General features: G+C 52.6%; 1 protein-coding gene across 1 annotated transcript; it reads right to left on the bottom strand.

Annotated features, from left to right (window-relative positions):
• Positions 1 to 1,372: 1,372 nt before the first annotated feature.
• Positions 1,373 to 13,308, bottom strand: TIMM44 (translocase of inner mitochondrial membrane 44). The gene is made up of 13 exons (XM_062510322.1): positions 13,285 to 13,308; positions 12,366 to 12,473; positions 11,750 to 11,920; positions 11,188 to 11,268; positions 10,596 to 10,745; positions 10,074 to 10,213; positions 9,371 to 9,456; positions 8,461 to 8,553; positions 6,723 to 6,847; positions 5,778 to 5,828; positions 4,710 to 4,799; positions 3,158 to 3,268; positions 1,373 to 1,851 (listed from the first exon to the last, which is right to left on the bottom strand). Exons 1-13 carry the CDS (start codon positions 13,306 to 13,308, stop codon positions 1,732 to 1,734), a joined length of 1,350 nt encoding a protein of 449 aa, XP_062366306.1. The 3' UTR covers positions 1,373 to 1,731.
• Positions 13,309 to 13,336: the final 28 nt, after the last annotated feature.

Here is a 13,336-nt window from a genome sequence, read left to right as displayed (position 1 = left end):
CATCCCCATGGCAACCCTGCTTCCCCTGGAGACATCCCAGGGATGGGGATGGAGCTGGGCAGGGCAGGCAGTGCCCAGCACGGCAATCACGGAATCAGCAGGGATGCAAAAGCCTCCAAGGCCGCCAAACCCTGTCCCCAGGGTTTTTAAACCCATGGATTTTAAATCCCTCCAGGAGTGAGGACTCCAGCCCTGGCCATGGCAGCTGTGCCAGGGTTTTACAACCCTTTCCAAGAAGGAATTTTTCCCAGTATTCAACCTAAACCTGCCCTGGCCCAGCCTGAGGCTGTTCCCTCTCCCAACCTGTCCCCTGGGAGCAGAGCCTGAGCCCCCCTCACTGTCCCCTCCTGTCAGGGAGTTGTGCAGAGCCACAAGGTCACCCCCTGAGCCCCCTTTTCTCCTCCTGAGCCCCTTCCCCAGCTCCCTCAGCCTTCTCCTGAGGCTCCAGCCCTTTCCCTGGACTTACTCCATGCCAGCATTCCAGGCTGGAGCATTCCCTGGGGGGCTGTGACCCTCATCCCACCCTCAGCCTGCCCTGGGGGGGGGGGGGGGGGGGGGAATCCCAACAGGGAATGTGGCATCCCCACACTCTGGGAATGCTCCCAGGGCTCGGGGCAGCCCCTGCTGCTGGAATTGTCACATCCCAAGGAAAATGTCCCAGCCCAGGGCTGTGGGAAGATCCCAGGGATGTTCAAAGCTCAGAAGAGAAGGAGGAACTGGAATTATTCTCTTTAATCATGCTGGCAGGGCAGGGCTGTCCTGCCTCGCCCTCAGCACCACAGCAATCCTTGGATTTCCTCTTCCAAACCTTTCCCAACCTCCCTGTCCCCATGGGCAGGGGGTGCCTTGGCCCCAGCTCAGATCCCAAACTCCTCCAGAAGCCCAAATCCTGCAGCTCCTGCTCCCCTCAGACCCTCCCCCTGCTCCTCCCCCCAGCAGGAAGAAGCTCAGGAAGGAGAGGGTCCCAAACCCCACTGAACACTGCCACCGGAACCTGAATTTGGATATTTTCCTCACGATTTGGGATTTTCAAACCCCATTTCTTAGATTTGGCATGAAAGGGGATTTCACCCCAGGCTCCAGCAGCCAGCTGGGGAAGTTTCTGCTCCTGGAGCTGGGATCTGTGCAGGGATGAGGAGCAGACAAGCCCCGAGAGCTGAGCAAGGAGCACAGCTTTCCTCCTGGGAATGAGATAGGATGACAGAAGAATTCAGTGTTCCCAAAGCAGTCCCACTCCTCAGACTCTCCCTCCTGTCCCACACCCTCCCCTCCCATCCCAAGGGATGCACTTGTGGCTCTTTGAACCAACAACGTTGCCCCTGCCAAGCCGTGGATAAAGAAATCTTACCCCTGGATATTCAAATATCAGCCAGCCTGAGGATCCAACACCTCCGTGTGCAAAGTCCTGGTTGTATTTGGTTTGGGAAAGTGCAAGACACGGCAGGGACACGAGGCTGGAGCTTGGGCAGGAGATTGGGAGCCAAGAGCCCCTCCAAGGCCTTTCCAGGGATCTCCAAAGGGGCCAGCAGGTGGCAAAGGGAGCTCTGGGTGACTCCCAGAGGATAAAGCACCACCAGCAGCTTCTCATCCATCCTGGACATTCCCGAGCAGGGAGCCACCCCCTGCTCCTCAGGGGTTGGGATGAACAGGAGCTCTCCCAAAATCCCCAAGCTGGGCTCTGAGTTCTGGGCTGGAGCTGCTTCCAGAGGGTTGGGAAGGGCCCGGCCCTGCTCAGAGCACTTGCTCTGTGCTGGAGGAGGAAATGTCCAGCAGCCTCCAGGCCATGTAGGGGTTCAGCTCGTCCTGGTCCCGGCACAGGGCCCACACGTAGAGCATCCTCAGCACCTTGTCCTGCAGGAGAATCCCAGTTATCCCAGTTATCCCAGGGGCAGGGACATGTGGTGTGGCCTCACCTGCCAGCTGAGGGGACCCTCCAGGTCTTTCCAACCCCAGAATTCTGGGGGTTTGAGGCTGCCCTCTCCCTAAACCTCCCCGTGTTCAATATTCCAGCGGTGGCTCAGCAGTTCCACCCCACCCCAGGCACTTGATTAAAGCTGAGCTTTGGGTTCCACTGGAGAATTTTAATGCCTCTCTCTGATTTATTGTGGCTCCGGAGGAATCCGACAGCAAACAGACTCTGATATCCTGTTCAATAATTATCCCATCAATATTTATCTCCCAGGAATGCAGGAATTTAATGCAGGGAATCACTGGATCAGCTGTTCCTGCCCTGGTTGTGAATCAGCCCAGATAGGCCCCATCATTCAGACAAATCCCATTTTTCCAGCCTGGACCAAAGGCCAGGGTTGCAAAAGCCAATATTTGTTAAATGCCTGTATTAATTCCAAGGAAAAAAGTGCAGGGAAGTGGCAGCACAGTCCCACGTCCCCAGGAGGTGTCAGGAAGCCACTGAAGCACAGCACAGGCTGGAGCTGCCTGGACAGACACCTGGGAATGAAGGGACTCCAGAAACCTCCTGCAGCTGCTGCACAAACTCTGGGAATGGGAATTTCATGGGCCAGGCTCAGCCTGGAATCAGCCAGGAGGGAACAACCTCAGGGCAGGGCAAGATGTGCCAGGGATTTGTTCCTCAGATCATTCCCTGCTCCCCAAGAACCACACACAGCCTGAGCTGGGGGCGTTCCCTGGGGCATTTCCATGGAATTCAGGCGTTTTTTGTGTACGTGTGGGGAGCTAAAAATGCAGATTTGGATCACTGGATTTTTCATCCAGTGACTCAACTCTGCTCCCACCCTGTTTGCCACAGGGCTCCACTCTGCCAGAGCCTTTTGGGAAAGGGGAACGGGGAGGAAAACCCAGCAGGGTGAGCTGGGAATGGGATGGAGATGGAGCTGCTGCAGTGGGAGATCACAAACTGTCCCTGACCCCATATGTGTCCCAGACCCCAAACATATCCCAGTGCCCAGAGTGTCCCTGATCCTAAACTGTCCCAGACCCCAAACGTATCCCAGTCCCCAGAGTGTCCCTGATCCTAAACTGTCCCTGATCCCAAACTATCCCAGACCCCAAATGTGTCCCTGATCCCAAATGTGTCCCTGATCCCAAATGTGTCCCTGATCCCAAACTGTCCTAGGTCCCAAAGGTGTTCCAGACCCCAAACTGCCCCAGACCCCAAACGTGTCCCAGCCCCACTCACCGGGTCCCCTTCCACCACCTCCCCTTTGTGGTTCTTGATCACCATCACCACCTGGGCCTGGAACGTGATGATCAGCACTGGTCCCTGCTCCATCATCTTGCCCATGGCCAGCTGCAGGGACAGAGAAATCCATGGAAAACATCCCAGTCCTGTAGGGCCATGGGTCAGCACCCAGTGCTCCCCACCCCCAGAGCCCCCCTGGCTGTTCAAGCACATCAATTCCATCATTCACACATTAGGGAAAAGATGTTTCCCAAAAAAACTTCCAAGCAAAAAGAAAACAAAAAAAAAAAAAAACACTTTGGAACCTGCACTTCAAAGCTTTCCCCAAACTGTTGTGGATTTTTTCATTCTTTTCCCAAGTCCATAAATCTGGGAAATGGGAACGAGCTCTGCTCCATTATTCCCAGTTAGAAAGCAAAATCAAAGACAGCCTGCTCTCCAAAAAATGGAATTTTCTGAAGGAAATGCCTGGAATCAGAACATCCTGAGCTGGAAGGGACCCACAAGGATCAAACAGAGCCTTTTCTTCTGCTTTTAAATCGTTTTTTGCCAGGAAGTTGGTTCTGAACCAGACAAAAACTGTACCAGAAACACTTCAAGGTGGGAATCTTTTGTTTGCCAAGATTTATCCCCTCTATTCCCATTAAATATTTGAAGACTTTAGTCACTGGAATGCAAGAGGAGTGGAAACTCAGCTTTTTTTTTTTTTTTTTTTTTCTTTTAAAAACCCAGAATTCTCTTCCTGCCCATTGTGGGAAATTGCTTGCATCCCTTTTTTGTGGGAATGCAGGATGCCAGGGAATGCTCTTCTGCTTTTCAGCTCTGCAATTCCTGCCTGTGCTGCCCCAAAAGCCACCACAGGCACCGAGGACAGCAGGATTTTCCTCTTTTGAAATGTTCCCAAACATTTTTATCCCTAATAAAGGAAGCAGCACCAGGACAAGCACAAGACTGGGCCGTGTCACAAAGGAATAAATTTATTTATAGGGAGATTTTCCTGTTCCCTGAGGGAATCTCAGCAGCTCTGCAACCTTCCCCTGCCTGATCCCAAAAATCAGATCCCTGGAACTGCCCCATCCAAATAAAAGCCAATTTTCCATCCAAACCCAACCCAAATTTCCAAGATATTATCAATATCTTACAACAATGAATTTCCCTTCCAGCAATGGGATTTCCCTCCATCAATGAGATTTTCCCTTCCAAATGTGGAAATTCTCTTCCAGCAGTGGGATTTCCCTTCCAGATGTGGGATCTCCCTTCCAGATGTGGGATTTTCCCTTCCAGCAAAGGAATTTCCCTCCATTGAGATTTTCCCTTCCAGCAATGGGATTTTCCCTTCCAGCAATGGGATTTTCCCTTCCAGCAATGGGATTTCCCCTCTGGAAGCAGAAATACCAAACCCCAAAGTTCAAACCAAGCAATGAGAGCAAAGAAGGTTGGACTTGATGATCCTGAAGCATTTCCCCAATCCCCAATGATCCTAAAAAACCCCTCCTGAGCCCATGAGCTTAATTCCTCTCCCAAAGGAGCAGCTGGGCAGGGAACTCACGTCGAGGTTGTCGATGTCCAGGATCCTGGAATGGAACTGGAGCCCCAAGGCCTTGGCCTGCTGGATGGGATGGGCCAGCTGGCTGTAGGTCTGAGGGATGAACAAACCTGGGTTGGGAATTGTTTGGAATTGTTCTGTCACCACCAAAAAAAAAGAGGGAATTTTTGCTTGGAGAGAGCCACCAAAAAAAAAAAAAGAAAAAAAGAAAGAAAAAAAAAAAGAAAAAAAAAAGACCCACAAGAAAAGGAGTTACATTTTTTGGAAATGTGTTGAAGGAAGGGATCAAAGAACTGCAGCAAATTCTTTGGGGTTCACCAAATTCCCACTGAAAATCCCACTTTTCCTGAGCAGAATGTGAGGACATGAGAGCTCAGGGACTCACGGCTGGACTGCAGAACCAGGGAAAAGCAGGGAAAGCCAGGGGAAAATAGGGAAAAGCAGGGAAAAATAGGGAAAAGTAGAAAAAGCAGGGAGTTCAGTGACCAGAATCACCATCTCAACACCCGTGGGATCCATTAAGGGCCTTTATCCCCCAGATTCTCAGGGAAAGGATTCCCATTTCCTCCCCTGGCTTATCTGACTGATTGCTTTTGACTTAGGAGTTTCATTTCCAATTCCAGCTGCCTTGGGAATGTTTGATTTTGGTCTCACAGAGTGCAGTGAAGCTGCTACTTCCCTCCAGAGCAATCCAAGGTGTCATTCCCAAGGCTGCTAGAAGCAGGGAAGATTCTTTGCTTTCAGATAGGATTATTGCTACAAAAAAAAAAAGCTCATCAGGATTTATCAAATTGGAAAAAAATTGGCTCTCCCAGCCCTCTGGTGGTGGGGAGCAGCACAGGGAATTCACTAGGAGAAATTCAGCTCTTTAACAGAAGAGCGGAATTATTATTTCGGATTTTACAACATGATAACTTTGGAGGAATGAAGACCCAAATAAAAACCCACCAAGACTGCCAGGAAAAGCTCTGATTTCAGGACCTCCCTGAATTCCAACCCCCCCCACCAAAATGATCCCATTTTCAAGGGAGAATCCCAAGCTTTGGGGAGGTTTCTGGGAGCTGCACTCACGGCCTCATAGCACCAGTCCTTGAGGATGTCGAGCTCTCCAGAGATCAGAGCCTGAGGAGGAAATCACACAGAACATTTTAAAGCCCTCCTATATCAAAGTGGGATCAATCAGCCCTTCCAGCAGCAAAACACCTTAAATCCCACATTTTGTGGGACTCTGGGGATAAACTGGAGCTGCAAAGGGGAACAGCAAAAAGGATTTCTATAAAAACACAGGAGCTGAAGCCAAGGGACATAAAGCTTTGGATAATTAAACTCTCTTAAAGCTTCTAGATGAACCTTCCCCTTAAATTTTCCTGCTCGACCTGCCAGAGAGCCAGCAGAGCTCCCAGGGCTCAGAAATCCTGGGATCAAACAGGAGCAGGAGCAGAGCTGCAATTTTCCACACTGAAAAATTCAGGGCACAGAAGGAACAGAAGAATCCCACGTTTGGCTCCTCAAGCCCCAGTTTTTCCAGTCTCTCCTGAGTCTCTCAGCACAATTCCTGCTCTATTTCAAATCCCAAATTCCCTCTGTCTTTCCTGCTGCAGTGACAGGGACCTACATCTGTTTAGAGTCACACCTTTCATCACTCTGAGTCCCTAAAATCCTCAAATTCCAGACACTTCTGTGACCACTGAACTGTTTGTCACAGCCTGCTGCTCTTCCCAAAGCCCAGATCACAAATCAGGAGCACATCCCAAATTCCTTCCCTTGTCCCTCTGCTATCACCATTTGTTCACCCACTCCCCTCTGATCCCACCTCATTTGCTGTTTCCCAGGCCAGAACAATCATTTATTACCCCATGGTTTGAACCTAAATTCCTTTCCCAAGGTTCTGTGCAAAGCTGGAGAAGCAAATCCTGCCGCAGCTTTTGATTTTAGCAATGGAAAAATGATAAAAACCCAAACATCTTCCACTGGATAATCCAGGGAAACACGAAGGGAAGGAATGGGTGCTGTCACCTCCAGGACGTTGGGGATGATGTCCCGCTCACACTGCTTCAGGAAACGATCCTTGTCAAAGGAGGGATCCACCCTGAGGATCTCCGTCAGCACCTCGGACATCTCGGTCTTGGAGAACAAGCCCCCTGCAAAAACAGCTCAGTGGGGAGCTGGCACAGCCACCAGCAAACAGGGACAAACCTCTGGTGACAGAGCAGAGGGAGGAAAAGTCACCCTGGGCACGACTGCAGCCTTGAGGCAAGACCTGAGATGGAGCCCAAGGATTGTCCTCCCATCCTGCTCCAGACCCCGATCCATGAGAGCCTGCAGAGCTCTGCAGTGCCAGCCTGGCAGCACCCAGGGAGCAGCAGGAGCAGCTCCTGGGGCTCTGCAGGAGCAGCACCCAGGGAACAGCAGGAGCAGCTCCAGGGGCTCTGCAGGAGCAGCACCCAGGGAGCAGCAGGAGCAGCTCCTGGGGCTCTGCAGGAGCAGCACCCAGGGAGCAGCAGGAGCAGCTCCTGGGGCTCTGCAGGAGCAGCACCCAGGGAACAGCAGGAGCAGCTCCAGGGGCTCTGCAGGAGCAGCACCCAGGGAACAGCAGGAGCAGCTCCAGGGGCTCTGCAGGAGCAGCACCCAGGGAACAGCAGGAGCAGCTCCAGGGGCTCTGCAGGAGCAGGACTCTGTAGGAACAGGGTTCTGGACTCTGCAGGAGCAGCTCCATGGGAGCAGGAACAGCTCCGGGGGTTCATGAGGAGCAGGGCTCAGGTCTCTGCTCTCAGGGCTCTGCAGGAACAGGTTTCTGCTCTCTGGGCTCTGCAGGTCTCTGCTCTCAGGGCTCTGCAGGAGCAGGTTTCTGCTCTCTGGGCTCTGCAGGTCTCTGCTCTCAGGGCTCTGCAGGAGCAGGTTTCTGCTCTCTGGGCTCTGCAGGTCTCTGCTCTCTGGGCTCTGCAGGAACAGGTTTCTGGTCTCTGCTCTCTGTAGGAGCAGGTTTCTGCTCTCTGGGCTCTGGTCTCTGTAGGAGCAGGTTTCTGCTCTCTGGGCTCTGGGCTCTGCTCTCTGTAGGAGCAGGTTTCTGCTCTCTGCAGGGCTCAGGTCTCTGCTCCCTGGGCTCTGCAGGAGCAGGTTTCTGCTCTCTGGGCTCTGCTCTCTGTAGGAGCAGGTTTCTGCTCTCTGCAGGGCTCAGGTCTCTGCTCCCTGGGCTCTGCAGGAGCAGGTTTCTGCTCTCTGGGCTCTGGTCTCTGTAGGAGCAGGTTTCTGCTCTCTGGGCTCTGTAGGAGTAGGTTTCTGCTCTCTGGGCTCTGGTCTCTGTAGGAGCAGGTTTCTGCTCTCTGGGCTCTGGGCTCTGCTCTCTGTAGGAGCAGGTTTCTGCTCTCTGCAGGGCTCAGGTCTCTGCTCCCTGGGCTCTGCAGGAGCAGGTTTCTGCTCTCTGGGCTCTGCTCTCTGTAGGAGCAGGTTTCTGCTCTCTGCAGGGCTCAGGTCTCTGCTCCCTGGGCTCTGCAGGAGCAGGTTTCTGCTCTCTGGGCTCTGGTCTCTGTAGGAGCAGGTTTCTGCTCTCTGGGCTCTGTAGGAGTAGGTTTCTGCTCTCTGCAGGAGCAGGGCTCTGCTCTCTGCAGGTCTCTGCTCTCAGGGCTGTGCAGGAGCAGGTCTCTGCTCTCTGTAGGAGCAGGTTTCTGCTCTCTGCAGGGCTCAGGTCTCTGCTCCCTGGGCTCTGCAGGAGCAGGTTTCTGCTCTCTGCTCTCTGGGATGTCTCTGGCCTCACCGATGAGGTCGGTGACGCGGTCGGTGACGGCGCGGGACGCTCGGATGAAGGCGTTGTCGCTCTCGTCGTACTTCATCTTCATCTCAAAGAACCCTGCAAGGGGACAGAGAGCTCAGAGCCAGGGAATGACCTGCAGGACCCAACCTCACCTCAGTGCCTTTGCTCAGTGCCAGGCACCAGCTGCCAGTTGGTTTTCTCCCCATTTTAATCCCCGTTTTTCTCTCAGTTTTTCTCCCCATTTTATTCCCCATTTTCTCCCTGTATTTCTCCCCATTCTTCTCCCTGTTTTTCTCCCCATTTTCCTGCCATGTTCTGATCTCTCAGTAACTCTTCCTCTGCTAAAACTCGGAATTAACACCTCTGGGAAGGGTGTTAATTTATCCAGTGGAATGAGGAAAGTCAGGATTAGGTTCATTTTGAGCAGTGTTGCTCCAGCTGGCGGAGTCTCCATCCCTGGAGGTGGCACTCAGGGTTCTGGGGGTGACAATCAGGGACAGGTTGGACTTGATGGTCCTGGAGGGCTTTTCCAACCTAAATTCTGGGATTCTGGGACTGTATTCAGGCCATTTTCACTAGAACCAGTCTCAGGTGATACCAAAGGTCAGCTTTACACCACAGAGAGATCACAGGTGTTTTAAAGTCTTTCACCAGTTTGGAAATTGTGTGAAACTGCCTTGATTTTTTTCAAGATTTTCCTTGTTTTAAGCTCCAGCTCAGGAGGAGCAGAGCTGCCTTTCCTCCCCCTGGTGCCAGAACAAAGCTGAGGAGGAGAGAGCAGGAAAACCAGGGGTTCAGTTCGAGGGGAGAGCCCACAGGGAAAGGTGGGAATTTGTGATTTTCACCCCTGGAGGCACAGACAGGAGCAGATCCATGCAGGGAAGGGAATGTGCTGCTCCCTTTGAGCACTCACTGTTGAAAACCACGTTGTTGTCCTTGAAATCTTTCCATTGCTGGTACCACTTGGAGTCTTTATGCAGCACCATGCCCATGGCCTCCCTAGAGAGGGCAGAAAACAGGGATAAAATGGGGATATTTGGGAAAAAATTAACTTGCAACAAATACAGACAACACCCTGAGGAATATCCCTGCAGCACTTGGCATCACTGAGGCTGAGACAGCACAGAAATGATGAGCTCAATTACACAATAAATTATGGCCTCATAAATTATAAAATAAATTGCAGCCTCATAAATGATAGCCCCATAAATGATCCATCAGATAAATGAAACACCAGACAAATAAAAAACCAGATAAATAAAACATCAGATACACAAAACTCCAGATAAATAAAGCACCAGACAAATAAAACTGGACTCAGAGGAGCAAAGCAGCCCCTAAAAAAGGAGCTCAGCCTTAGTCCTGCCCAGCCTCACCCAGCAGCAAGAAGCTAAAACTGAACACAAAACAATGCTCAGCTCAGAATTTCACCTCTGAACATTAAATTTGAGCTTCAGAATGTGAAGTTCTCAGTTTTAGCACAGGAAGATTCGGGAATGTGCTCCCACACCCCGCTGTTCCCACCCCACAGCTCCTGCATTTGAATCCCTGACGTGTTTTGAACTTTTCCACCCAATTACACAGGGAAATATCCCCCCAGAGGATCCCCCACATACTCATTGGCCTCAAACACTCGCTGCTCCTTGATTCTCTCTCCGGAATATTCCGTGCGCTTCCGGAGCCGCTCCGGGCGCCTGTAGGGACCTGTCTGGCCCAGAACACTCTCATCTATCTCCTTCTTAACAGTTTCTACTCCCTGTAAGGAAAACAGCCCTGTCAATGTGGATTTACAGCACTCCCAGAAGCTGAAAATCCCTCCTGGGGTGGTTTGGAAGAGTAAAAAAAAAAGCCCTGGGCACTCCCAGCCATGGGGCAGCCACAGCTTGACAGGAAAACGTTGAATATTTTCTGTATTTCCTGCAAAAAGAGGGATTTAAGGAAGCTGAAATCCCACTGGGGAGAGGCATTTCCCACCCTGCCTGCTCCAGGCAGCTCCCCAGGAGCAGCAGCTCAGCCCTGGCAGGTTCAGACCCTGCAGGCAGTGCCAGCCCTGGCATTCCCAGGGGAGTTCCCTGCTGGATTTCACCCCCAGAGCCACTCCCCAGGCTCTGCAGCACAGGGAGCACAGGGAGCAGCACCTGAGAGATGGCTTTGAAGGCTGCAGTCCTGCCCAGCTTCTCCCCTCCCCTGGTCACAGACTCTGCTGACTGCTTGGCTGTCTTGGCTGCCTCCTCCACGCCCTCCTTGATCTTCCTGCCTAGGTCACTCTTGCTGACCTCATCCAAACTCTGCAAGGGAAAAGGGAAAGGTCATTCCAGCTCCATCCCTTGTCCCCAGTCCCTCTCCAGCTCTCCTGGAGCCCCTTCAGGTCCTGCAAGGGGCTCTGAGCTCTCCCTGGAGCTTCTCCTCTCCAGGTGAGCACCCCCAGCTCTCCCCAGAGCGGATCCAGCCCTGAAGCAGCTCCATGGGCTCCTCTCCAGCAGCTCCCACATCCTGATTTTGGACTCCTCAGCAGGTGGGGTCTCTCTCTTCTCCATCTCCCAAATCCCAGAGGAATCCCTATCTGGGTCTCCTCTGACCACACTCAATCCATTATTTTATGTCTCCAGTTTTAAAGGCTCCAGAATCTGAATCATCTCTGTAACAGCAGCACCTGCCACCAACAATGCCAATTCCAGCCCCCCAAAAACCCAACTTCAGCAGAGCTGCCCTGAGGAAAGGTGCTTGTACCTCTTTAACCGTCCCTGTTATTTCTTCGAGTTTCTTTTTAATCACTTCTGAGGTCTTCACTGTTTCAGATTCAATGGTTTTCTGGGGGAAAGAACATTAATCAAGAGACAGAAACTACTCAAACCCAGCTTGGATGGAGCACAATGCATTAAGGCTGGAATTGAGGGCAAAAAAAGAAACATTTCAGTAGCTCATGGCCTGAGTCAGCAGCAGCAGCTCAGCTTTACAAATGATGATGTTCAGAGCCCTCTGAGCAATGCAAAATAAACGTTTGATGCACAATTTAATACCTCATTATCTGATCTGCTCAGAAATGCAGCCAAGTGTCTGCTGGAAAGACTTTCCACTAAAAACCCCAAAACATTCCAACAAATAAACATTCTGAGCCATCCATTTATCAATGAGTGCTTCCAGCCAAGCAAAACTTCTCCTGAACAGTTCAACTGTGGATTGAAATTTCCACTGAGAGCAGGAAAAGCTCAGGGGCTGCCCAATAAACCAGGGATCAAAAGCTCAGGGCATGCCTAATAAACCAGAGAACTCTGCAACTCCCAACACTCACATATTTCCTCCTTGCTTCCCGCAGTGCATCCGACTCCTCCAGCTTTTTTGCTTCATCCCGGAATTTTTTAATGCTTTCCTTCATCTCTTTGTTTTTGGCTAATTCCTGTTTGATGTTCTCCACAAAACCTGAGATGAATCCCTTCCTTCCTCCCGAGGAGTAGCATCTGGACTGGAGAAAACCATTCCATGTTGGAGAAGCCCAATGAATTTGAGCAAACAGGACCCAGAAAACAAAAGAGTCCAAGACAGGATGGGCTCAAGGCAAGCACTGGGTTGCTTTTAGAACGTGTGAAAATCATGGAGATGCTTGGAAAAGCAGCAGCTAATCCTTCAAAGAACCACATGTCCAATGGATTTCATGGAATCCCAGGATGGACTGGCTTGAAAGGACCTTAAATCCCACCCAGCTCCACCCCCTGCAACGGGCAGGGAGACCTCCCACTATCCCAGGCTGCTCCCAGCCCCATCCAACATCCCAAAAAATTCCTTGAGTTCCACTTAGAAAGTGGAAATTTCCAGTCTGGAACTGGCACTTCCCAGAGCCACATCCAGCTCAGGACTCTGCTTGGAAAAGACTCTGGGGTGGAAATGGAATAAATTCAGGTGGAACCAACCTGGGAGATGCCCAGGGCAGGGCTGCTGATCCTGTACAGGGCACTGCTGGGGAAGGCAGGGATGGGATAACGCCTGGACAGGAGCCACAGGCCACTGAGGAGACATTTCTGTAAGAAAAAAGCACAAGAGGAGATCAGGGAAGCACCCAAGAGCTCCCAGAACCTGGATTTGGGAGAGCAGTGATGCACAGATCCATCCTGGAGCTGAAACATGAGAAGCAGACGGATTTTTCTGGGAAAAATTCTTCCAAACACAACTTTTCCCCAGCTCTGGAGGATCCCAGAACAATCCTTGCATGGTTCTGCTGCCCCTGCCAAGGTCCAAACTGCAAATTCCTGTTCTGGAAGGGGTCAGTGTTGAGCTCAGGGTTTGCACCAGGGAAATCCAACATTAAAAAAATCTGTATTTGCTCAAGAACATCACCGAGCCTCGGGCCAGGAGGCCAAGGGCTGAGCCCCGGCAGCTCCCGACCAAAGGCACGAACCGAGCAGAAATCCCAAACTTCTCATCTCACTCTGGGCACAACAAACCCATCCAGCCCCTCCCGCTACGAGCGGGAGCTCAGGCGGGGACGCTCCGTGTGCAGCTCCCGCTGTTCACGGGGAACTGGCCCTTACGGGAACCCCGGGAGCGGCTCCGGGAGCAGCTCGGGACACGGGGAGCCCCGGGAGCCCGGAGAGCTTGGGCTGGAGAGGCCTCAAGTCCCGCCGGGAGCAGCGGAGCGGGGCCGGGTCCCGCTGTCCCCACACCGGGAGCTGCCAGCGCCGGGGCCCCGCGGGCCGGGAGGGATCGGCGGCTCCGGGCTGGGCCCCGCTGGCGGCTCTGGCCCCGCCGCCCCGATCGCTGTCCCCGCCGGCCCGAGCAGGGCCCGTCCCGGTCCCGGTGCGGTGTCCCCGGTCCCGGTGTCCCCGCGCTCACCCGGCACCCTCCGGCCGCCGCCATCGCCCCGCGCGCCCCGTGACCTTCGCGC

This window comes from Cinclus cinclus, chromosome 28, assembly GCF_963662255.1.
Source record: "Cinclus cinclus chromosome 28, bCinCin1.1, whole genome shotgun sequence".
Classification (NCBI taxonomy): Eukaryota; Metazoa; Chordata; class Aves; order Passeriformes; family Cinclidae; genus Cinclus; species Cinclus cinclus.
Note: the sequence above shows the minus strand (reverse complement) of the source record. Positions and strands in the feature narration are given on the sequence as shown.

What these genes read in the sequence shown, in the direction of transcription:
- TIMM44 (XM_062510322.1), bottom strand. Translation starts at nt 13,308, where the DNA reads ATGGCGGCGGCCGGAGGGTGCCGG. An exon ending in CGGCGGCCGGAGGGTGCCGG is followed by an intron (nt 12,474 to 13,284) that starts GTGAGCGCGGGG and finishes TTTTTCTTACAG; the next exon opens with AAATGTCTCCTCAGTGGCCT. An exon ending in CTGCCCTGGGCATCTCCCAG is followed by an intron (nt 11,921 to 12,365) that starts GTTGGTTCCACC and finishes GGTTTTCTCCAG; the next exon opens with TCCAGATGCTACTCCTCGGG.